Source organism: Dromiciops gliroides, chromosome 3 (assembly GCF_019393635.1).
Source record: "Dromiciops gliroides isolate mDroGli1 chromosome 3, mDroGli1.pri, whole genome shotgun sequence".
Classification (NCBI taxonomy): Eukaryota; Metazoa; Chordata; class Mammalia; order Microbiotheria; family Microbiotheriidae; genus Dromiciops; species Dromiciops gliroides.
In genome coordinates, this window is record NC_057863.1 from 93,565,525 (window position 1) to 93,588,298 (window position 22,774).

The following is a 22,774-nucleotide window of genomic DNA, read 5'->3' on the forward strand; positions in this document are numbered from 1 at the left end:
TATTTCCCCACACCCTAGTCATCCCAGTCCTCCTTATAATATGTGCTTTGTCACTTGGGGCCCAGATCCTCAGAGCTTGCAAAGCCAAAATGGTGCCTGGGATAGAGGAGGAGATTTGCTTGTATCCAGAACTGCTGTGGGTCTGGAGAGGCGAGAAGCCCAAATGGATCTGTAGGGTGGTTCCTGGTCTAAGGAATGATGGATGTTCTCAGCCAAAGAAGTCCTCTTCCCCAATCCTGCACCCTCTGAAAAACTCCCTTAGGGTAATTGGAACCCCCAGGGGACCATGGTCATAACCCCTGAACCTGCTCAGGGTAGAGGCGGATGTAAGGACATTTAATGACCAGGAAGTACCAACTGATAGAATCGGTAGGATGTGGGCTCTTTGAGGACAGGTGGTATTCCATGTTTGTCTTTATGTCTACAGTGACTAGTGCAGTGCAGGGCTCAGAACAAAGCAATGCCACCACCATTCGGTGCCCTTGGCAGTTCAGGCTATGATCTGTCAGTCACCTGAGGACATCAGGATGTGGTCTAGTAGCTTAGTAGAAGACTTGGTACTATAGCATATGGGCTCCACGGGACTGAAAACACAGTTTCCTAAACAGCAGGATGTTCTAAATTCTTAGTAACTAGGGAGTAGATAGAGTGTCTTAAAATCAGGAAGACCTCAATTCAAATCTTGCCTCTTATGCTTACTAGGGGCAGGACTCTGGGTGGGTCACTTAAATTCTGATTGCCTCAAGTATAAAATTGGGATAATAATAGCACCAACTTCAGAGGGTTGTTGTGAGGATCAAATGAAATAATATTTGTAAAACACTTAGCTTAGTTCCTGATTCTTAGTAGACACCTAGTAAGTGCTTATTCCATCCTTTTATCCCCTTAACCTCTCTCTGCTTCAGTTACCTCATTTGTAAAATGAAAATAATAATAACAACTACCTCCCAGGGTTGTTGTGAGGATAAAATCAGATAACATATGTAAAGTCCTTTATACAACCTTATAGTTCTAATGTGTTCACTAGTATTGGTGGCATCATCATCATTTAGTCATTTTAGTCATATCTAACTCTTTGTGGCCCCATTTGGAGTTTTCTAGGCAAAGATACCAGAATAGTTTGCCATTTCCTTCTCCAGTTCATATTACACATGAGGAAACTTAGGTAAACAGAATTAAGTGACTTGCCCTGAGTCACACAGCTAGTAAATGTCTGGGGCTGGATTTGAACTCAGGTCTGTAACAATTGGAATGACACCACCTGCTGGAGACTTACTGTAGGAAAGTTCCACCATGAGGAGAAGGCCTCTGAGGGCAAGGCCATGCAGCTTTTCTTTGGAGTCAGGAAGTGACGTTTGCTGGTGGGAGGAAGAAGGGGTGACGCTGGCTCTCTCAGGCTCTTTCCTCGGGACTCAGGTGGAGAAGTGAGCTAGGAATGCTCTCTCCCTTTAATAGATAGATGAATCTAGGCCTTTCTCTTTCTCTTCACCAAATTCTTATTCTCCTTAATAAATGCTTAAAAGTCTAAACTCTTGCTAAAGTTTATAATTTATTGGTGACCACTCATTAGATATCTTAGACAGACTAGCTAGAATTTTAGTCCCTTACAGGTCTTCCTGACTCTATCCATTGTGTCATTTAGCTGACATTATTATTTATTACTTGAAAATCCTCAAAATCAACTCAGCTTTATAGAAATAAGTTTGCCTAGGCATAAAATCAGACTTGCCAGACTTACTTATGACTAGTTCATGGAAATAAGTCCTTTGCATTGCATATGTCAGTACATATGCATTATGTCTCTTATACATAAAATTGATGAGGTTAAGGTCACTCACTTATTTGTCTCTGCTGTTATTTGCAGCCAAAGAACTATAACTCTAGAGTTGAAAGGGATCTAAGAGAACATCTCGTCCAACCCCATAATTTTATAGAGGAGAGAGAGAATTCATTGCCTTCCTAATGAAAACAGAAGGAATTATGTGCTAGTGTCTCATTGTGGCATGGAGGTGACCTTGGCTTTCCAAAGATGATGCTACATGAATTCAAGAGCTATGTCATTCCTACTAAGCTGGAGAGACTGAGTCTGGACTTGGTAATGGGCTATTATTGACCTGTTGTCCAAGCACCAGCCTAGCCAGGTCCAAAGAAGCTCATGTCCATGTTGGCATCGTTCAACTCCCCAAGACCATCCTCTGCATCCAGGAGGGACTGAGCTCTACATTGCCAGAGGGGAAGAAACATGCACACTAATGAAACTATATGTCCTTTAAGCATTTAGGTATGCAATGAGTACTCAGCAGGGGAAGCCTGACCCACAAAATTCATTTTGGTTTGGGAATTGCTGGGGCATTTCTCAATGCTGCAGTTTCCTTTTATACTCACCACTTGTGAGGACAGCTTGACATACAAAAGGATTTTATTTCAACAGGTCATTTTTGAGTAGGTTTTTTTTTATGTTCGATAGTTCTATGTTCACACCCTCCTTAGGTCAATCTGACATAGCACAGAGTGATACAGTGCCAAAAACTCTTGAGTTTTTGAATGTCTGTTCATTTCATCGTATAGGCCACATGCTAGATTTGGCAGGTATTGGAGGTGTGTGGGATATAATGGCTCACTGTTTTTTATTCCAACCCAGATCCTCAGAGTTCCATGAAGCTGGACACTTCTGGACATTGTTAAAATGGAGAATGAACCAGAACTCATGCTGATAGATATCTGGCTCTGGCCCAGTTTAGGTTAATAGCTTTGGGAAAATGGTCAAACTAGACAGCTGGTTCCTTATCACTTTATTATCTCCTGCTTGTTATATAAACTAAGAGACATAAAATCATAAAATCAGAGAACTTCAGATGTGAAAGGGACTCAAAGAACATCTTGTCCCACCCCTTTATCTTTATTGTGTGTGTGTGTGTGTGTGTGTGAGAGAGAGAGAGAGAGAGAGAGAGAGAGAGAGAGAGAGAGAGAGAGAGAGAGAGAGAGGCAATTGGGGTTAAGTGACTTGCCCAGGGTCACGCAGCTAGTAAGTGTTAAGTGTCTGAGGCCAGATTTGAACTCAGGTCCTCCTGACTCCAGGGCCAGTGCTCTATCCACTGCGCCACCTGGCTGCCCCTGCCCCACCCCTTTATCTTACAGAAAAGAACTGGAGGCCCAGGGAGTTCAAGGGGCTTGCTCTCATCCTGCTAGCCTAATAACCAACACTATGCCTAACATTGCTAGTCATAATTTTAAACTTGCACATAGGTAGAATCAGTAATGTCCATGGAGCTTTCAGTGTTCGTAAATCCATCCTTCCTCAGTGTCTGAGCTGATAAATGTACTCTCGTTCCTTACTGTCAGACCATCTTGTTTAACCATCAGCCATCCTGCTATCTGCCACCTTCTCAAGGCCCTCTTTGCCCACTTGCCTGAGCTCTGTTTGTCCTGACTCCTCCCATACCCCACTATTCTCCACCTGACCTGTTTATTCCCCACCCCTGGCCCAAATAACAAATGTTATGGTGAAGCGTGCCCAGTTGGTAAGGTAAAGGATGGGTCAGTAAAATTCACTGATCATTTAAGTAGCAGGTAACATAGGAAGGAAGGAAGGAAGGAAGGAAGGAAGGAAGGAAGGAAGGAAGGAAGGAAGGAAGGAAGGAAGGAAGGAAGGAAGGAAGGAAGGAAGGAAGGAAGGAAGGAAGGAAGGAAGGAAGGAAGGAAGGAAGGAAGGAAGGAAGGAAGGAAGGAAGGAAGGAAGGAAGGAATTATCAAGTAGAAAAAAGGAAGGTAGTAGAATTTACGATGGGAAATGGCTTTTTAGGTGACATTTGAGGAGGCACGCAAAGAAGGGTTGTGTTGTAAACAGGAGTATTATATAAGTTACTTTTTAAAGGGATTTAAGCAACTTTACAGAAAAATATCTAATCGTCATTAAACTTTAAACTAATTCTATCACTCTATACTCTCTTCTAAATTGATTCATGATGTGGGTATACTCTCTACTGGTGCAGATTGCAACCCATCCATGTCTACTCATTCTATGCAGCTCTTTTTTCAAGGCCTTCCACGAGTTTGCCCAGGGGGTCTACCCAATGTTGTGGGGACCTTCCTTGTTTGTTTGTTTGTTTGTTTGTTTGTTTGTTCGTTTGTTTGTTTTCTCCGGGATGTAAGGATACCCATGGAGCACATAGACTGTCTGTTACTTGTCTCTTGCTCTTTCCATTTGACTTGCCCATTTCTTTGACGGCATCTTTAACTCTGGTTTCCTTTTGTGGTTCCTTTTTTGCTCCTTAATGGCCAGGCCTCCTTTTTAATATGCATCCCTGGCCCCTAGCATAATACTTGGTACATTACACTCACTTAAAAAGATGTTTGTTGGGGCAGCTAGGTGACGCAGTGGATAGAGCACCGGCCCTGGAGTCAGGAGTACCTGAGTTCAAATCCGGCCTCAGACACTTAACACATAATAGCTGTGTGACCCTGGGCAAGTCACTTAACCCCAATTGCCTCACTTAAAAAAAAAAAAGATGTTTTTTGATTGATTATTAATGGAATATACATGTGTGTTTTATTATGTGTGGTGCTGCCCAATCCAACAATCATGAATTAAGTACTCACTATTTACAAACCAATCAATCAACAAGCATTTATTAAGGATTTACTAGGTATTGTAAAGTATTATGCCAGGTACTGACCATACAAAAATAAAATATAAAAAAACTGGTCCCTGCCTCCAAGGCATTTATTCCACTTATTTCATTTTGGTTTTTCCCCCACTTAATGATATTTCTTTCAGACATTTCCATATAATGATATGGCACCCTAAGTTGCCACTTTTTATTGCATCTGGTCAATATAGCAGAGTTTGCTTAGTTTGAGGGTAGTATTTTTCTGTTTTTTACTAAATGGATATAGGACTTTTCAAGCATCAAACCACCTCATCTTTAGAAAAAAGTTAAGTTTGTTGTGACTTGGAGGGAGATATGTTTTTGACCCTCTTCTCTGAAAATCATTAAGTATTAGAGATGAATTGATCACCTGAATTTTGTTTCCTAGTGGTAAATGTCCATATTAGTCAGTTAGTCGGCAAGTATTATGAAGTTACTCCAGCTCTAGGAAAGGCATTATGAGAAATGTAAATATTTAGTTAGGCAGAGAGAATCACATTACCAACAGTGGGCCCACACCCATCTTGGTCCAAAAACTATGCCCCTAGTCCAGGATGCTGATTTTCCCTAATCCAATTACTCATGACTCAGTTGTTATAAACTCTTCAGGACCTCAATTCCCAGTACAAGGTTATACAGGGCACTTTTCCCAAAGTCCTTACCCCGGAAAATAGTAAAGAAGAAAGGGGAAGAACCATCCACAGTGCCAAACCCACATCGATCCAGGTTAACCCATCTCCTTTACAGGGTGATCCATATCAAGTAGGGCTTGTTCCACTCAACCGTCTTTCATCTAGCAAGATCTACAGCTCCAGCCTTTGCTTGGTTCCTGAGGACATGACTCTTAGTCCATCAACAGATAGTTCATTAAGAAATCCACTCAGACACAGCTGGGGAATGTTCATTTGAATATGACTTTTCAACAGTTAACCACAGAGAGTTCCTGGAGATGAGCCTTCCTTATTTTCGCTCTTTTAATTTGGGAGAAAAGGAGTCAGATGGGTGGGGAGGGATTGCTTTCCACAGCAATGCTAAGACCAACATCCTGCTTTTCATCTGTCAAAACAATGCTGACAGTTGATTTTCATGATGGAAAAAGCTCTCCATTTATCATCTGATTCCAACTAAACCATTCATTCCCCTAGACCTTTTAAAATGTTCTTATAAATTACGGTGAGGAGAGGCAGAACTGGGCTCCCTTTTTTAAACAACAACCACCACCAAAAGCCAGTGCACCAAGAAGGATTTGGGCTTCCTTCAGCAGCAGGCAGTGGCAATATGGATTAAATATTTTTTTGTAGCTAGCAACTATATAATTATTAGGAAATTTTGGAGCCCTGTGATTTCTGACACAGCTGCCTGAGTGAGCCCTTTTCCCACTGCAGCATCCATTGAAGGAGAGAAACACCATAATTCTATCCTTCCAATAACTACAATTTTATATTGGTAAATCAAGCATAAAATTGGTAGTTGAAATGCTTCCAGGAGTCTTTGTTTAGAAATACCTTTATTCATCTATATATTATCTTGGTCCCTAGCTTTCTAACTGCTACCTTCCTATAGATAAGAAATCCTGTTTGCTGTTACCATTACCGTATTCAAAATTTGTTGTTATCTAGTGTTTGTTGAGTGCTGTTAGAAATAACAGGGCCATAACTCAGCCTGACAAAATGGTCACGGGGTGAGAGAGGTGATATTCCTTGGCTAGGGCTATTTGTGTCTCTAATAATGTCCAATTTTTGTTTTTTTCCATGCAGGTATCATATCAACATTTCTTCACGTCCATCCTTTCGGAGCCAATATAGAATATCTTTGGTCATACATGCAGCAGCTGGATTCAAAGGTAAATGGTTTTTATCTAAAGGGCTTTCATCGCCTAAATACAGAATGTCATGATTGTTGACGGCAGGTGGACTCCGCATGAAGCCCCATTAGGGATGTAGTGGGGAAATGGGGTTTGTACGCTTCCCTTGTGCCCAAATTCTTTGGCAGACAGGCGGGCTGCCTTCCTTCACTTGCCTTTGTCTTTGTGGTAGAACAAACTGTTATCTGAAATGACAATGACTTTAAGCAGATGCTAAATTACTTGGGGAAGCTTGTGGGGAATGTAAAATGTAAGGTTAGCCAAGGGATTCTCAAAGACAAGAGAGAAATCAGTCAAGGGCTCCCTTTAGGGCATCGGCCCTGGCCCATACTGGCAGGCCTCCCGGCTACAGAATTTCCATTGACATCTAAAGGATCCTAAGTTTGTAATCATTTTTTTTTTGCGGGGGTATGGGGGGTTAAGTGACTTGCCCAAGGTCACACAGCCAGTAAATGTCAAGTATCGGAGGCCGGATTTGAACTCAGGTACTCCTGAATCCAGGGCCGGTGCTCTATCCACTGCGCCACTTAGCTGCCCCCTAGTTTGCAATCATTTAAAGCTACCAGAAACATTACATGGATTTTAAGAAAATAACTTGGGTCCTACATTGTTTGATGCATTGTTGGTCAAGTTAAAAAGAATACCTACTTCCTTTCCTTCAATTCCTCCTGTCTTGTAGACAGTGTTAATCAAGGTCAATGGGATTTTGTATTATTTTCTTTCTTTCTTTTATTCTTTTTTTGGTAAGGCAATTAGGGTCAAGTCACTTGCCCAGGGTCACACAGCTAGTAAGTGTCAGGTGTCTGAGACCAGATTTGAACTCAGGTCCTCCTGAATCCAGGGCCGGTGCTTTTTCCACTGTACCACCTAGCTGCCCCTTGTATTATTTTCAAAGTTACAAGAAATATATTTTCAGGATCAGAGAGGAGAACAATTGTTGGGTTTTTGGTCCCCTGCCTACCATGGTGACATTCTGTTGTCTGGAAGTTAAAACATTTCTTGCTTCCTTGATGGCCCTGAATTTGCTTTCTCTCTCAATACATGAGGGTCCTACAAGAATACTGAAGAAAGGTGCGTAGGGGGTGGACAATGCTATGGGAAAGCCCATTGGTGCCAAATTGTTGCTCATAGAAGCCCTGGTAATAGCCAGAAGGCCAGAGAAGCAAGGCTAATTGATGACTACAGAACTGAAAGATCCAAACTCCTGCCCCACTTAGGGTCACACATTGAGTCAGGAAGTTGTGAACTGGATAATTCTCAAGTCCTATTTACATACAAAAGCAAGGCTCAGACCTCATGCCACATTCCTACCCAGATAGAATGCATGGTCATTTATGAAATGTAGAGAACCATATATGAACAGGAAGAGGAAGAGTTCCTAACTGGAAGAGAAATAAATCATCAATGCAAATGACTCTCAAGAAACAAAGCCAAGGGATAACTAGGTTGTGTAGTGGATAGAGCACCAGCCTTGGATTCAGGAGGACCTGAGTTCAAATTCGACCTCAGACACTTAACAATTACTAGCTATGTGACCATAGGCAAGTCACTTAACCCCAATTGCCTCACCAAAAAAAAAAAAAAGAAAAGAAAAGAAACAAAGCCAAAACAAAGAAGGGAGGCCAATTGCAGTCCTTGAGGGACTAAGTACTCCAGCCATGAATGCAAAGTGAAAGCAGTGGGAAAATCCTTAAGAAATCTGTCTATCTACAGACATCTCTCAGATAGCTTGGTCTGTAGAGAAAGGCCCCAAACTCAGAAATTCTCTGACCTGAAGCGCACACTGAAAAATCTGGCCCAATTCTAAGCAATCTCAGTTTAGTACTAATTAATGCCCCATTCGTGTTCTATTTTTAATAGAAGCCATCTTATGACTTAAAGCCATTAGGATCCCTGCATGGGTCTGACCTTCCACTTTCAAGGACAGTCTAGAACTCTCTGCCATTATTGGCAGTAAAGAGTTTTCTTCAATGCTGCAAATCATGATTTTTTTTTTCTTGGCTGAGGGAGGTGTGGAATGGGATAAGGTAAGATGAATCACCTGCCTTGAGGGTCTGATGGATTGGAAATATCCTCCTTGTCTTGGAGTGAGCACACCTGAGTTCTAACGCCAGGTTTACACTGGGACCCTGGACAAGTAATTTTCTTTTTCTAGGCCTCAGTTTCCTTAGCTATCAATTAAGGAGTAAATGATTCACAAGGTCCCTCCTAACAGCCAGAATTCAAACAAACATTTGATTTACATTTCCTGTGAGGCCATGGGATACCCATGTGGATGCCCACAGCATACATAACACTAGCTACATAGTCAGTTTTCTCAATAAATAGTTGTTGATAAGCATGAAGGTGTGGTACAAGCTGTAAGAAATTCACTTTATTTTTCTCCAGTAAAGTATGGAGAATTTCTCCTACTTTTTTCCTTCTGCCCATCCAACCCCTTAGCACAATGTCTGACACATATTCGTCACATAAATGCTGGTTGACTTGATTTAATATCATTTTCCCTGGCATCTTGAGCCTCTCTTTTCTTACCTTTCTGGAAATCCTGAGAGAGAAGAGAAGCATTTATTAAAGAGAAGCAAGTAGCTTTTAGCAACAAACAACTTTAACCAAAGAATACACTTTCCCAAGAACTTCGGTAACCCCGGGTCTTCTACAACATTAATTTAAGTTAATGTTTGTAAGTGCCACAGTGGATAAAATGTGGGCCTTTGAGTCAGGAAGACCTAAGTTTAAATCCTGCCCCAGACATTTCTTCACTTTGTGGCACAGGGCAAGTCATTGCATCTCTCCCAGCCTCAGTCTCTCCATCTATAAAATAAGGGGGATTAGATTCCATGACCTCCAAGCTTCCTTCTAGTTGTAAATCTATAATTCTATGATCATTATATATTTTCCCTTAGGGAATAATTGAACTAATGGTTTTTACTTATATTGAGGATAGAGTGGTAGGGAATCTTCTTTCTCCATTCGTAGGCTGCTCAGTAGGTATATCACCCATTTTCAGGTAGACAGGCTTTACACTGTTTTCTCCATCAACCTCTGGGGATGATAAATTCATTTAAAATTAGACCTTAGAAAACTTGGGTCTCCAGCAATAGGATTAGGTGAAGTGACTAGTCCATGGTAAAGCAGCAATCTAAGACAACTGAGAAGATGATAACAGAGCTCCCTGGTGCCCTCAGTGAGTTTGCTGCCTGACTGAAGATGAACTATAACCCCAGGTAATCTCCAAATGTCATTTCTAAGCCATTGCCAGGGATCTTCAAAAAACTGTAGAAAATAGACAAGATGCCACAGGAATAGAAATCAGAAAATGACCTGATTTTCAAAAAAGGGGAAAAAAAAATATGGAGTCTTCAAATGATCATTGAACTTGATTTTGCTTCCTAGCAAATTATGGAATATATTATTTAAAAGGTGGCTTAGGAGCACTTAGGATGAGAAATGGTCATCACTAAAATACAGAATGGGTTTAATTTAAAACAGATCAGGGGGGCAGCTAGGTAGTGCAGTGGATAAAGCACTGGCCCTAGATTCGGGAGGACCTGAGTTCAAATCCAGACTCAGACACTTGACACTTACTAGCTGTGTGACCCTGGGCAAGTCACTTAACCCTCATTGACCCACCAATAAATGAATGAATGAATGAATGAATGAAACCGATCAGACCAGACTACCATTATTTATTTTTCTGACAGGGTTACTAGACTGGTAGAACAGAGTAGGCAGTACACTTGGATTTCAGTGAAGTATTTGCCCAAATCCTTCATTAACAAATTAAAGACATGCATGTGGGCTGAATGGTAATACACCTAGGTGAGTTTATAACTGACTAATGACCAAACAGGAAATGTGATGGATAGACTGATGACAAACTGGAGGGAAGGCTCTCACCTGAGGATTTCTCCTTAGCTCAGATCTGTTTATCTTTTATTTTTTTCTTGTGAGGCAATTGGGGTTAAGTGACTTGCCCAGGGTCACACAGCTAGTAAGTGTTAAGTGTCTGAGGATGGATTTGAACTCAGGTCCTCCTGACTCCAGGGCTGGTGCTCTATCCACTGTACCACCTACCTGCCCCTACCCTTTCTTTTTTTAATAGATTACTTGGGGGCAGCTAGGTGGTGCAGTGGATAGAGCACCAGCCCTGGAGTCAGGAGGACCTGAGTTCAAATCTGGCCTCAGACACTTAACACTTACTAGCTGTGTGACCCTGGGCAAGTCATTTAACCCCAATTGCCTCACAAGAAAAAAAAATTACTTGGATGAAGGTATATCTGGCCTACTTCTCCTATTTGAAACTGGCATAAAGTAGGGAAGCATAGATCATGCAGAATGGATGACAGAAGTGGGTTCTCAAAAGATCTAAAATTATACAATTTGATAGGGATAAATATAAAATGCTCTATTATGGTCAAAAAAATCAACTGGACAAGTAGAAAATTAGTGAACAACAGTTCATATGAAAAAGATCTGGGAAATTTAAGGGACTGTAAGCTCTAGGTGAGTCAACAGTGTGGGATGACAGCCCCCCCCAAAAAAAATAGTATTAATCCCATCTTGGGCTTCATCGGTAGAATCATGGTTTCCAGAATGAAACAGCTGATGAGGCATCTTCACTCTGCCCTACTCAGATATCTAGGGTACTTACTATGTTTATGTCTGTCCTCCTCAATTTAGGAAAGATATTAACAATCAAGAATGCACCCGGGGGCAGCTAGGTGATGCAGTGGATAAAGCACCGGTCCTGGATTCAGGAGGACCTGAGTTCAAATCTGGAATCAGACACTTGACACTTACTAGCTGTGTGACCCTGGACAAGTCACTTAATCCTCATTGCTCTGCCAAAAAAAAAAAGAAAGAAAGAAAGGAAGGAAGTTGTATGCAATGGGGGATTAGACTGATTTCTCTTTCCCCCAGAAGGCAGAAGTAGGAAATGTTTGAGCTCAATAGGAAGAAAATGATACAGCAATAAAACAATCCACAAGAATTAGGTTGCCCTCAGAATGTACTAAGATCTCTGCATTACTCTAATCCTTCAAATGGAATCTTGTGGCAAAATGAAAAGTGCCTTGGGCTGATAGTAGAGAACTCTGTCTTCCAAAATACCCTCTTGATCCTTAATTAGCTCAGATCCCTGGAACCATGGATGAGTCACTTAAATTCTCTGAGTTTCAATCTCCCTATCTGTAAAATGGCAGTGATATCTATACATCATTCAGTCCTTTTTTCCTTCTTGTCCTTCTCTTTATGACGCCACTTGGGATTTTCTTGGCAAAGATATTGGAGGGGTTTGCCGTTTCCTTCTCCAACTCATTTTACAAATGAGGAAACTGAGGCACACAGGGTTAAGTGACTTGCCCAGGGTCACACAGCTATTAAGTATCTGAGGCCAGATTTGAACTCAGGATTATGAGTCTCTCTGACTCCAGGCCCGGCACTCTATTCACTGCAGGTAGAGAGCCTTATAAACAGGAGTGTTGTGGGACTCAAATGGAAGGATGGATGTAAAACACTTTGTAAACCTTAAAATACTATGTAAATGGTAGTTATCATCATCATCATTTGCCATTAGCCTCCAGTCTGGTGATGACTTTCAAGCAATGTTAACAGAGCGATAAGGAATGTGCTGGTAAATATTTAACAATCAGGCTTTCCCAGGGGGAAAAATGTATGCCCACACACTTTTAAATTTAATCTGAAATAACAACGTTTTCTTAAGTCCGGATGATCAACAGAACAATAAAGCCAGTGCTGATTTCTGAGGTGTAAATGCTAACACTGAAAATTTCACAGTGCCTCTACAAGCCATTTGGTTCTGGCTCCACTTTACCTTTGTATAGAAATATCAATTATTTAAGTAGCTTAGTTATAGAGAATGTTGTGGGAGGATTAGAATTGCCCGGGCAAGAATTGGACCATATGGCTTCTCGAGTACCTTACTGCTCAGGAGTTTCCGGAATTCTATGCTTCCATACCTTTCCTCAGAGATTCAGTTGGATGATTTCATCTTATCTCAGATTGACACTTAAATTTTGGAAGGCAAGAAGGAAATTGTGCCCCTGAGGCAGGAAGAGCCTAATACTTACTTCTCATCAATTCTTTTTTTTTTCCCCAGTGAGGAGACCCTGATATAACATACCTTGGCATGGGAAAAGGTCCTGGCAAATGTTTTGATATAATAATATTGGCTATATTTCTACAGACCATGATAATTTATAAAACACAATCCAGGTTGCAACCTTGGCTAGGACAGGTTTTATTTTCCCTTTTTTATAGATGAGGAAACTGATGCTCAGTGATATTAAGTGACCCCTTTCCCCTGGTCATATAGGTAGTAAGTTATGGAGCCAGGATTTGACCCTAGATCTTCTGACAAATAAAACATGCTTTCTAGTACCTCTTATTGTTTCTTCATCTTTCTGGTGTAGTTCTGTAAAGGCAAAGGATCAACCATCATCCACGGCCCTTTAAGGATGTGGAAATGCTTAAAGATTCTTTCACCATAACTGTTGTTCAGTTGTGTCTGACTCTTCCTGACCCCATTTGGGGTGTTCTTGGCAAACATACTGGAGTGGTTTGCCATTTCCTTCTTCAATTGAATTTACAGATGAGGAACTGAGGCAAATAGGGTCAAGTGACTTAGCCAGGGTCACCCAACTAATAAGTGTCTAAGGCCAGATTTGAACCCAAGACAGTTGACAAATACGGGGTTCTATAGTGCCATCATGTGAGAACTTTAATGGCAAACAAACCCAGAACAGAGCCTTCTGTCCCTGTGCTAGTCAAGGTGCCATGTTCTAGTGTCTAAGACTTATTATAGTCTTTCCTAAATGAATTGATTCTCACGTCCTAAGAGATCCCATACCGGGTGAGCTAATCAAACTCTACCCAGGGTGTCAAGTTAATCAGAAGGGATTGGTTGATGGAGCTTCCATAGGTAGTTTTTTATTACAATGAAATATTTTTCCCAGGATATTTACTTATTCATTTAAAGACATTGAGCATGTGTCAAGTGGAAGCAATGCGGTGTCATTGAGAGAGAGTTGGCCTCAGGGCCAGAAAGACCTAAGTTGAAGTCCTGCCTCTGAAAGATACTGGCTTTGTAATCTGGGAGGAACTCATTTAAGTTCTTAGAGCTTCTGGACCACAGGTGTGGACTGGCTGCATATGCCCCCCACAGAGTTCCTAAGGGAAGCCCCAAGAGATTAAAATAGAGTTTGTGTCTGATTGCAATGTGTTGATGGACTAACAAAACAGAAATATATCAGCAGCACAGGTGGTTTTCTAAGTAAAGAGCCAGCCCATGGGGATCCTTATGTACAGTTTACTGACCCCATTCTCTGAGTTTGACCCCACTACTCTAGAGAAAAATGCTTTCTCCTACCTCATAGACACCTCTCTAGGCACCTCCCTCGGTCTCTGACTGCAGAAAAGGTGCTCTCATGCATTGAGAGGAGTTTCCTCATCTCGGGAATTCCCTTTGTCAATGAAGGAGGCAACTAGGTGGCTTAGTGGATAGAGTACTGGGCCTGGGATAAGGAAGACTCCTCTTCCTGAGTTCAAATCTGGCCATAGACATTTACTAGCTGTGTGAGCCTGGGCAAGTCACTTAACCCTATTTTCCTCAGTTTCCCCATCTATAAAATGAGCTGGAGAAGGAAATGGCAAAGCACTCTAGTATCTTTGCCAAGAACATCCCAGACAGGGTCTTGAATAGACAGATGTGAGTGAACAACAACTATGTCAATGAAATCATGGAGTCAATACCAATCTCTATCACTTTGCAACAAGTATTTTCAGAGGACTCCGAGCTAGGTACATTGGAGCATACAAAAATAAATAAAAACATGCTCCTGATCTCGGTAGTTTATAATCAAGTAGGTAAGACAAGGTGTATATACAAATAATTGTAATAAATAATTATAATGAGCAGCAACAGGATATAGTTGACAGAGTTGAAAGGTAGTAACAATGATGCCTTTTCCACTGATTTTATAGGGCTGTTAGGAGGAAAGCATTTTGTTAACCACACATATATGGGGGGGGGGTCGGGGCTTGGGTTGGTTTTTGTTTTTTTTTGGACAGGGCAGCTAAGTGGCACAGTACATAAAACCCCAGGCCTGGAGTCAGGAAGACCTGAGTTCAAATCTGGCCTCAGACACTAGCTCTGTGACCCTGGGCAAATCACTAACCCTGTTTACCTCAGTTTCCTCATCTGTAAAATGAGCTTGAATGTATGTGTATACATGTATATGTGTGTATAAATAGATTATACAGACACACGTGTGTGTGTGTATTGTGCCTGGGTGTGTATGCAATAGTTATTATTTATTGTATATGTGTGTTATTTGATAATAAAACCTATTTTGGAAATAATAACACTATGCTTGGCATAGTGGATAAAGAGATGTCCTTGAATTTGGGAAAACTGTATCTCCAACCCCAGCAGGAAAGATAGAATATGGCTTAAAAAATGCTTATTGAATTAAACTGAATTTAGTGCTAAATTGTGCTGTAGACATTTAGTACAATAAAAATTAGAGAGGGGAAGACATTTGTGATTGCATTAATGATAGAACCAGGGGTTTGGTGCATACTTTAAAAATAACTTCTCTTCCTTGGATAATTCCCTTTTCCCCAGCACTTTCAGGATTATAAGGCACTTTCCTTATAACAACAATGTGAGGCAAAGAGTGTGAGCATTTTGTAGTGGGGGTAGTTATTATTATTGGAAACTGGGCTTCCATCCATGTCGGGAGCTTCTGAGAAGACTGTCAGTTCTATAGCACCTTAAGGTTTGCAAAGCACTTGGCATTATGTTCTCTCACTTGATTTGATACTCACAACTGCCTTCTGAGGTACATATTACTATACCCACTTTATAATGAGAAAACAGACTGAGAGAAATGAATTGACTTTCCTGGAGTCATCCAGCTGTCTCCTGGAAAGGATTAGCACTCAGCTCTTGTTTGCCATCCAGCAGCATGCTGTCCACTACAATACCTAGCCACCTTCTGATTAGGGAAATCCTTCCATCGGTGTATATTGGTAAATGCCCTACAACTTTTGAGTCTTAGAGCATAACTTGGGGCTCTGAGGTAACTTGCCAGGTTTACACAGTTGACTCGAAGGCAGATCTTCCCAACAGAAGCTGGCTCTCTCAGCTACACAATGTTGCCTCTTTTACCTCCATTTGACAGCACAGGGAAGGGATTCATACGTGGTCACACAACTGGAAAGTGTCAGAGGCAGGATTCAAATCCAAGCCTCCTGACTCCCCAGTCCATCGGGTTTCCCCCCATTTACACCACTCTCCCTCATGGTTTCAGCTAACGATTCCCAGGTGTAAACTCCAGAACTGGGCCAGGCAGTAAAGGGTTTCCACAAAAGGGAATTCTACCCTTGAACTTGGCATCCCCCACACACTGGTCTTGACTCAGCCCAGGCCTTTGCCTTACAGGACCTAAAGCAAAGGGGGGAAAAGGCGGGGGGCTCATTTTACTCAGCTTCCCCTTGCCTGCCCGACTGACCTGGGGAGATCAGCCAGATAAGCTGGAAAATAAAATTGATTTATGTCTGTTCATGTCAATTTGTCCATGTACCCAGAGGCCCCGGGCAAGCAGAGTTGGGGGGAGGAAGGGGAGGGTTCACTCAATAAATCAAAAAATAAACCAAGCAGATCTTGTAAAATACCTCTGTGACGTTTGTGCCACATAAGCCCAGGAAAGTAGCCGGCATCTCAGTTACTGCCCATCGTTTTATTTTAAATTATAAGATAAATGTGACCCAACACATTGATGCTTTGTCTTTGGGAATTTTAAAGTAGAAGGGTGTCAAGGGGGGGCGGGGTGGGAAATCACTGAGAACATCCAGGATGGCTCAGGCAAAGGCCACCGGCAGCTTGGAGCAAATACTAACTAGGTGATAGAATGATAAAAATGTGTTTACGACCAAAATCTCCTCTTTCTTCTCCCATCCCAAATGCACAACATATAGGGAAATGAGATTACCGATGCTCACGACACCTATCTCCCCGCTGCATCAAAGGGCCCCGCCGAGTTTCATTTTCCACATCTGTGACATCGTCCTCCTCGAATCACTACGAGGCATGTCAGACCATGTATTACTGTCAGACCAAGGTTTCCCCAAGTGCCGCCTGCACCTTCTAGGAGGACCGGGGTCTTTTATGTCAGATGCTGCTGTACCCAGAGACTAACATGGCCTTGAGTGGCATTTAAAGGAAACAGATCAGTGACTGACAAATTATTGATGTGGCGTAAAGGGGAGAGGCATTGGGAAGAGCTACAGATGCTGTTCAGATAAAGAAATGCAGGCTGTGGAGCAAGAAAAAAAGGCCAGAAGAAGGAATCAAAGACAAAAGGAAAACTGGAGAAGATCTAAATGGCACTAGCTATGGGGTGAAATGGATGGAGTTGGGAGGAAGGACCCGAGTTCAAATACAGCCCTCGGACACTTACTAGCTGTGTGATGCTGGTCAAGTCACTTAACCTCTCTTGCCTCAGTTTCCTCATCTGTAGAATGAGGATAATAATAGCACCTACTTTGCAGGATTGTTGTGAGAATAAAATGAGATGATAATCGTAAAGCGCCTGATACATAGTAGGTGCTCTATAAACGTTAGCTATCATCATTATTATTATTTATAGATAGTAATAATATAACACTTTGAAATTTGCGAAGCACTTTCTATCTGTTATGTCTGAGGCCGGCCTGACCCATCGGTGCCTGTGTAACTTAACTTGGAATAATATAACTTTGCAGATGGAACTCTTCATCACCAGGTCCAACCCCTTTATTTTACAGGGGAAATAGGAGACCTCTAGAGGTGGGTCTAGGACCAGGTTAAGGGACCTGACCAAGGTCACACCCTTAGGATGACAGAATTAGGGGCCCAGGCTTGCGTTTGCTTAGATATGCTGCTAACAGAGATTCTTGCTCCATCCCAGTGAGGCTTTAGAAAAACCATGCCTAAGAGCAGATAAAGAGTGAATTGGAAAAGCACATGTTTCTCTGTACTCTTCTCTAACTCTGTAGGGCAGAGTTTTACTTACTTGTCACAGAAGGGTTGACTCGAGGATCAAAAGGCAGCTTAGTGTAAATTGGAAAGAACATTTGACTTGGATCTCCAAGCTCCAGGTTCAAGTACCAAGTGACACCTCCTTTTAGCCTCAAGATGTTTCCTTTCTTCAGACTATCTGACATCTCACCATTTAGTTACCAGTGGGCTCTATTAAATATACTTGAAGACTTTGGGGAAAGACTCTGAAAGGCATTCTGTGCAACTAACAGTTTGCTTCTATAAAAAGGCAGAATAGTAGAGTGGACAGAAACCTGGCCTTGGAGTCAAGAAGACTCGGGTTCGAGTTCAGCCTTTGCCATGTGCTGACTACATGACCCTGGACACCTCCTAGTTGTTGTTCAGTCATTTTTCAGTCGTGTCTGACTCTTCATGACCCCATTTGGGTTTTTCTTGACAGAGATACTAGAGTGGTTTGCCATTTCCTTCTCGAGATCATTTTACAGATGAGGAAACGGAGGCAAACAGGGCTAAGTGACTTGTCCAAGGTCACAGAGATTTTAGGTGTCTGAGGCCACATTTGAAGTCAGGAAGGTGAGTCTTTTTGACTCCAGGCCCAGCACTCTGTCCCCTGGGCCACCTTGCCATCCTATGGCCCATGTAAACTCTGTGTCTCCCCCAGTGTTTAAGTACAGTGCTGGACATACAATCATGGAACTGAATTGAATTGAATTCCATTAAGTTCTAGATTGAATTCCATATTGTCAAGATGGCTTAGACAAGTGTGCTGTTCCCAAGGAATTACAGATCTTAATTGAGAGATCAAATTCCCTATAGCAATGCAATCACAAGCCCAGTCCAAAAACAAAAAACACCACTATATACTCAGAGACAGAACAATTTCTACCAATGCAGATTTTGATCCCTCTATTTCTTGAATTGTTGTAGAAAAAAATCGTCATCTATTGCCCCACCCCCTTCTCTTTGTGTTTTTTTTTTTTTTTAGTGAGGCAATTGGGGTTAAGTGACTTGCCCAGGGTCACACAGCTAGTAAGTGTCAAGTGTCTGAGGCCAGATTTGAACCCAGGTACTCCTGACTCCAGGGCCGGTGCTCTATCCACTTCGCCATCTAGCTGCCCCCCCACCCCCTTCTCTTAATGAGCCTCTCTGATTTAGGTTGGTCAATCAACACACTTTTTTAAAGTGCCTACTATGTGCCTTGCACTGTAGGGCATATGAAGATAAAAACAAAATGCCCCTGGTCTCAGTGAGCTTACATTCTGCCTCTAAGTAATGACAAGCTATCTGCAAAATGAACACAGAATCATTTCAGGGAGCAGCCCCAGCAGCCCTCAGATCAGAGCGCATGTTTGAGCTGAGCTTTAAAAGCAGTCAGAGCTTCTAAGAGGTGGGAGTGAGGAAGGGAAGCATCCCAGGCATGGGGCCCAGCCCTTGTAAAGACATAAAGCCAGAATGTTGTGTACGAGGAAGAGTGACTCAGGCCAGGCTGGCTGATGCATGATGGGGAGTAATGTGTTCTAAGTCTGGAAAGATAGGATGGGGCTGACTGGGAAGGGAGGGCTTTAGATGCCTAACAGAGTTTATGTTTTATCCTGGAGGCAAGAGGGACACCCAGTGGCAAACACCTCACCGATCTCTGGACTGTGCTTGAAGTCTTTCCAGCTTAGAGTGTCTGCCAGAGCTGATAGTGGGGGCTGGCCTAGCTGAGAACCACAATAAGGCATTGATTGAAGAAGAACTAGAATGGAGGGGGCCGGGCCCACCAGCCCTAAAACTTCAAAATAGATCAATCCTATTTTAAATCCTCTTTCTTTTTTAAATCTACCCCAACCAGACTTCATTTAACTGCACGTTCTAGAGTGAATTTTCCTTTACAGCATCAGTCAGTTTATAAGCGTGTGTTTGGCACCTACTGTGGTCAGGCCCTGTGCTAAGTCCTAGGGAAACAAAGAATTGCACAAGACAGTCCCTGCCCTTGATGAATTCACAATCTAATAGGGGAAGTCACAGATTTAGAGCTGAAAGAGACCCGAGGGGCTACCTCATCCAGCCGCCTCATTTTACAGATAGGGAAACAGAGACCTAAAAGCTTGCCCAAGTTCACTTCCATAGCCAGAGGCAGAAACCCAGGCTTTCCGAGTCCCGCTTTGGTGATGTCTCACTGTATGGCATTGCATCTTTCACCATATTGGAGGTCCTTTGGAAATGAATGGCAGTTAGGGTGGAAAGAAGTCGAGATATGGGTCATCCTCCATCAGGGTACGTATGAGTGCTATCCTTCATGCAGTGGCTCCTAGCTGTGCTATTGAGTTGCGCTGAACCCTCCCCAGACCCTTATGGACAAGAGCAAATGTTAGTTAGACTGCTGGGGAAGGTGAGTGGGGTCAGCTGAGGATGTGATTTCTACTCGCAGTTAGTCAAATCAGTAATCATTATTAGGTGCCTACTATGTGCCAGACACTGCGTGCTGGGAATACAAAAAGAAGAAAAAACCCCAAACAAACCAGTTTCTGCCCTCAAGGCACTCACATGCAAACAAATATATACCAGATAAATTTAGGAAGTAATTAACAGTAATGGAGAGGGGTTGGGAAGGAAACCCTGGAGAAAATGGAATTTTAGTCTGCACTTAAATGAAACCAGAGAGGTCAGTAATCAGAGCAAAGGAAGGAGAGCCTTCCAGGCCTGGGGGATACCAGAGAAAATGTCCAGAGCCAAGAGATGGAGGGTCTTGTTGTTGGAGCAGCCAGGAGGCAAGTGTCTTGGGGTTGAAGAATACATGTTGGGGAATGAGGTATAAGAAGACAGGAAAGGTAAGAGGAGGCCAAATTATAAAGGGCTTTAAAAGCCAGAGGATCTTATATTTGATCTTGGAAGTAATAGGGAGCCACTCAAATTTATTGAATTGAGGGGGAGAGAAGTAGTATGTTCAGGCCTGTGCTTTAGCAGCTGAGTGGAAAATAGACTACAAGGGGGAAAGAGCCTATTGCAGTCCAAGTATGAGATGATGAGCTAGTAGCAAGCTAGGAGCCTCCTATCTCCTAAAACTATAGCCTTAATTGACTTGCCCCCAGGCAGCCAAAGGAACTGGCCACAGCTGTCATTGGGGAATAATGAATTGGAACATGTCATAGAGTGGGAAGAGCATTTTCTTTGGAACCCAAAGGACTTGGGTTCAGATCCCTCCTCTGACACCAGAGAGTCTTCGAGGTTCCCATCAGCCCTAGGTCTTTGAATTCTAAGAGCCCAGCGATTCACATGTTTTTTGTTTCACTGCAAAATGCCTTCTCAGCTCATCACTTGACTTCCTTCCTTATTGATGAGAGATCCATTTGCTCCAACCGATTTCTCTCCCTCTCTCCTAGATATCGGCAAATGAAATCGAAATGCTCTTGATGAGGCTGCCTCGCATGTTTAAGCAGGAGTTCACAGGAGTTGGAGCAACGCTGGAGAAAAGGTGGAAGTTTTGTGCCTTTGAAGGAATTAAAACCACCTGACTGTGAACAGCAAACACCCTCTTCTTGAGAAGCAACCTTTGTACCACGTGGGAAGGGAAAAGAAGGGAATCTGAACGTTGAGATCTTTGCAGTTGGCACATGACGTTACATTCGCAGAGCCATCAAGGCCTAATTTTAGTTCCATCCGTGGCGTTCTCTTGTGAGTGGAAATGTAATTGTGCACCAGTTCCTTAAAAATAAATTTTTTTAAAAAGTTTCCTACTGTGACAGAGCCGTTTCCTATGAAAACCAGACAATGACACCACATTTGTAAGGATGGTGAGGTTTTCAAATCTGCAACATCTGAGTGAATCCCACTGAGGAAGACATTGAAGGGAGACATGGGCTGACCATAGTTGTTGCTAAGCTACCCAGAAATGTAGATGTAATGTATAGTTGAGCTCATTAAATGACATTTCCCTGGAAGTCTATCTTTCTGTTTTAGTATATAAGTAATTTTACAGTGAGGGAAAACAAAAACATACCAAAAGAAAACTTGAATATGTGTCCTAATAGTTAATGTATTTTGTAAATTAAGTTATATACTTATTCCAGGGACTTTTGCCTTATTCAAAGAGGCCTAAAATGTGATTGGACTCCTCAAGAATGCTCTATCAAGAATATTATTTTTCTAAAGTAACAATTCTCCATCATAAGTTCTTTTAACATGGATTGCATAACAGTTTTCATAAACATTGTAAATAGAGGGGGGAAAACAACCAGTGACCCTGACTTGTATTTGGTATGTTACATTCAGGTTTATGCATCAAAATAAATATTCAGTTGCTTTACTGTTACAGATTTTATAGCAAAGATTTAATTTTTTTCAATAAATATGACTTCTACCATATTGGTTTTACAAGCAACCCCTCTGATGTTTCTTAGTTTTTCCTGTTTGAAAATGTACTATTTCTCAGACTCAGTTACTCAGCCCCACCCCAATCCACCTTCCCATTTTACACATGAGCACTGTACTATGGGAGATAACATTGGCTCAAATTAGAGAAAATTACATTTTTTAGAGCAGGAAATGCCAAGATGGAAGATTATGCATTTGTTAAATAGAGCAGATATTGTTTAAAAATATCTAGACAAAGCAGCCAGATTTAACCAACATAAATTTCACATTTGTTCAGTGGTCTGTCAGATCATTACAATGCAACCAATTAGTCACTCTTATTAACTCACAGATAATCCTTTTGTGCATCACTTTGGATAAGGAATTAAAGAATTCACACTTGGCCCGGCATATTAACATTTGGAGGTAAAATATTCATCTGTTGGTTCAATATTCAACAAATTTTTGTGGAGCTGTGTGCAAAGTACCATAGGATGTACAAAGAAGAGTAACACACAGTCCTGTCCTCAAGAAACTTCCAGTCAAATGTAGGAGATGTAAAACTGTGACAAATTCCTAACGAAAGAAAGAATATGAAAGTTCTCCAAGAGGCTTAAAAATTAAGTGCTTCAAGACTTTAGATCAAGGCCATCTTGTGTGAAAATGGAAAGATCATTGGACTTTGAGTCTACCACTCTTTAGCAGATACTTGTGAGTGGGGTGAACTCATGATAGTCACTTAACCACTCTGAGCCTCAGTTTTCCCAACTTTAAAAAGGGTTTGGTAGTACCTCACAGGGGCATTCCTACCTCACAGGGTTGTTGTAAGGATCAAATTAAATTATATCAATAAAGAACTTTTAA

General features: G+C 41.9%; 1 protein-coding gene across 4 annotated transcripts in view; it reads left to right on the top strand.

The window, feature by feature from the left end:
- ENOX1 (ecto-NOX disulfide-thiol exchanger 1) overlaps positions 1 to 21,289 on the top strand; it is a 697,060-nt gene extending 675,771 nt beyond the window's left edge. For all 4 annotated transcript variants that reach the window (XM_043998993.1, XM_043998992.1, XM_043998994.1 and 1 more), the window contains 2 exons: positions 6,407 to 6,492; positions 20,941 to 21,289. In XM_043998993.1, coding sequence (XP_043854928.1) covers positions 6,407 to 6,492; positions 20,941 to 21,072 — 218 coding nt within the window. In that variant the 3' untranslated portion in view covers positions 21,073 to 21,289. The remainder of the gene's footprint in view (positions 1 to 6,406; positions 6,493 to 20,940) is intronic.
- Positions 21,290 to 22,774: the final 1,485 nt, after the last annotated feature.